Source organism: Gekko japonicus, unplaced genomic scaffold (genome assembly GCF_001447785.1).
Source record: "Gekko japonicus isolate JY-2015 unplaced genomic scaffold, Gekko_japonicus_V1.1 scaffold901, whole genome shotgun sequence".
In the NCBI taxonomy this organism is placed as follows: domain Eukaryota; kingdom Metazoa; phylum Chordata; class Lepidosauria; order Squamata; family Gekkonidae; genus Gekko; species Gekko japonicus.
The window spans coordinates 441,113-444,032 of record NW_015173701.1 but is presented as its reverse complement, the minus strand read 5'-3'; the positions used below and the strand labels follow the sequence as shown (position 1 = coordinate 444,032).

General features: G+C 44.5%; 1 protein-coding gene across 1 annotated transcript in view; it reads left to right on the top strand.

Moving 5' to 3' along the window:
- The window catches only part of LOC107120526 (microsomal triglyceride transfer protein large subunit-like), a 64,744-nt gene that overhangs the window by 40,606 nt on the left and 21,218 nt on the right, over positions 1-2,920 (top strand). The window contains exon 12 of the mRNA XM_015423245.1: positions 1,359-1,573. Within this exon, the coding sequence (XP_015278731.1) occupies positions 1,359-1,573 (215 nt within the window). The remainder of the gene's footprint in view (positions 1-1,358; positions 1,574-2,920) is intronic.

The window sequence follows — 2,920 nt, the reverse complement described above, 5'->3', positions numbered from 1 at the left end:
AACAAAATGTTCCAAGTACTTGGTGCTCAAAGTGCAGGGGCAGTTCAGTTCTTCCTTTATTTAGTGTCTGACAGAACGCAATTCCACCGACTCCACACACCTTTTTCTTTCTTTCTTGAACAATTCTAGAAGGTTCTGCCTGCTTCTTCTCCATCTCCATTTGCCTGTTAGACCTGATTACAGGCTGATGTTGTTGTCATCGTCGTCGTCCCCCCCCCCCCGCTCCCCAAGTTAGGAAAGGTGTGGACTGAACTATGTGTTCAGGGAAAAGCATGTGGTATGGTCTTCCTGCGAATGCCCCAGCACCACAGTGGAATATAAATGCTGAAGACAAGAATCAAAGTACAAATGTTCACTGCTAATGAGTGTAATCTGTTGATCTCCATGAAGCTGTTGAAACTTGACCTGAGCTTTTTGTAAATGGGAACATAAATAAACAAAATAATGGGATGCCCAGAGGCTCATGTGCCCCAAGCATCATGTATGGACCTCTTCCTCCACAAGGAGATCCAAACTCTCTGAGCCGTTGATTGGCAGAAAAAGCTCGACTTCTGTCTCAAGGGAAATCCTGGCCAAAGCCCCAAGCCAAACCCTCAGGTGCAGCATCATCCCAGAGAACTGTTTTTACCATCATTGTATATACTCAGGGACCATCCTGCTTTCAATTGAGTGTCATTGTTTTTTGTGATCAATTGTTATTAATGTTTTTATTGCTTTTATCCTGTTTTATATGGGCTTTGCCCCTTGTAAACCGCCCTGAGCCCGTTTCGCGGGGAGGGCAGGATAAAAATCCCAATAAATAAATAAATAAATAAATAAAAATAAACTGCTCACTATAAGAGTATATGCAAGCAACCAGTCATCAGACAAGGATGTCATGAAGCATCACTCACATGTAAGGCAAGGGAGAGTCACACGGTTGCAGAGGCAATGTCTTCCACACCTACACTGCAGTTCCAACCAGCAGCATCAAAAAAGTGAGCCAACCAGCAGCACCAAAAAAGATTTACACTCTCAGTAAATCTTTGTTTCAAACAGCCACAGGTGCTGGTCATAACTGGCAACCCAATTGTAATTCAAATGGCATGATGTTTGCCTATAAAATTGAATACCCCTCATGTTTTTTTAAAAAACCCTGCCCATAGGAAACTAGAACCTAGAGAAAGCTCTAGCCTAGAATTATCACCCATTGACATCTAGAAAACCACTATGCAAATCTAGTTGCCAGGCAATTACTCTATCAGTTGGGGGTTTATACTAAAAATTACAATAGGAAGCCAATAATTCTGAAGATAGATATATATTTGATGTGAGTCATGGAAAGGAACTGAATTTTTGCACCTGCATTCTGGCACTAGGTTAAAATGGCAATGAATCGGATTTTCCATCAAATTTGGAAACTCTATCCAAAAACTTCAAGACTGATTGCTGCAGAAATCCTATTAGACAATGAGCCCTCACCAATGGACTTCATCAATATCCTGTTGGCCACCAGAGCACTAGAACCAGAAATGTCAAGATTACTGCTGTCGAAAATCCAAAGCATTCTACAATCCCACCAACATACAACCAGGTATTGTACCACCTCTGGCACACATGCTCTTATGAAAACAAGGGGAGGTGGGAGAAAATCACTGTGGGAACTCTCTTCTCTGTCAGCTATCAAGGAAGTTTTCAGTCCCCCTTAGGTGACATGGGAAAACCCCTTTCCCATTCCTCCAGCAGTCCAACATGGATTGGGGAGGAGTGTCAGACTCCTGGACAAGTCAACAACACTCACTTTGGCAGTGATTTGTTTATTGAATTTGAACCTGTTCCAGGCCAGAACAATACCGTGTCAGAACTAAGGTTTCAGCAGGGAAGCTCAAACAAGGCCCCTCCCCAGCAACCAATCACACTTCACATCCAGCCCGCCTAGCTTCTGCGTTACTACCCACCACCACCCATCATCTACATTTGCAAGCTAGCACAGTTTGGCCTTCAAGGTCATTCCTCAGGGAATGCCTATGACAGTGCAGTTCATACACTCAGCCATTCGCTCCCCACCCTCAGGAATTTCCCTCCCCCCTGTTGGATCCCCAAGCATCGAGAATAAATCCACGTTTTCAAGAAAAGCAAAATTTATTTCAAAGCGTTGAAGACATACTCAAACACGTTCTTTGTTAGAACTGGGGATACACAGGTAGGGCGAGCATAATAAAGGAAATTCAAACAGATACATATCCAATGAATAATATTCCCGCTGGCGGGCTAATGAAACGGTTGCGCGCCCAGTCCATGGGAACCAGGCAGAACATCAGACAAAACACAGGTGCAGTTCTCATGAGATAGCAATAGGCAAGCATTACAGCATCTTCTCCCCCACACATCCACCAGTAGTTATCTTATGCATTCCAGCACAGAAGCAGGATAGTAGAAACAAACCGGGTACAACAGGGTAAAGATATGTACACAGAGGTCACAGAAAACATAATGGCAGCTTGCTGACATACTGCCCCCCTTAAAATACATCTAAAACACACCTCCCGGGTTGGGCGGGAGATCTCCCGGGCTGGGCGGGAGACCTCCCGGTTTGTCCGGGAACCTCTTGTGGAAACTACGGATCAGGTAAGGGGCCCGAATATCCCCTTCTTCCACCCATTCGCGGTGCTGGGGACCGAAATCAACCCATTCGATAAGGTACCATAGTTTACCACGTTTTACTTTACAATCAAGGATATCAGCGATCTCAAAATGTTCATCCCCTTCCAAAATGACAGGTGGAGGAGGAGTAGCTGATGGTCTCCAGGGAGACGGGCCAGGATCCTTCTTCAACAGGCTCATGTGAAAAACGGAATGCAGAGCACGTAAATTCTTAGGCAAAACAACATCAACCGCCACTTCATTTATGACTTTACGCACTTTAAATGGACCAATGAAT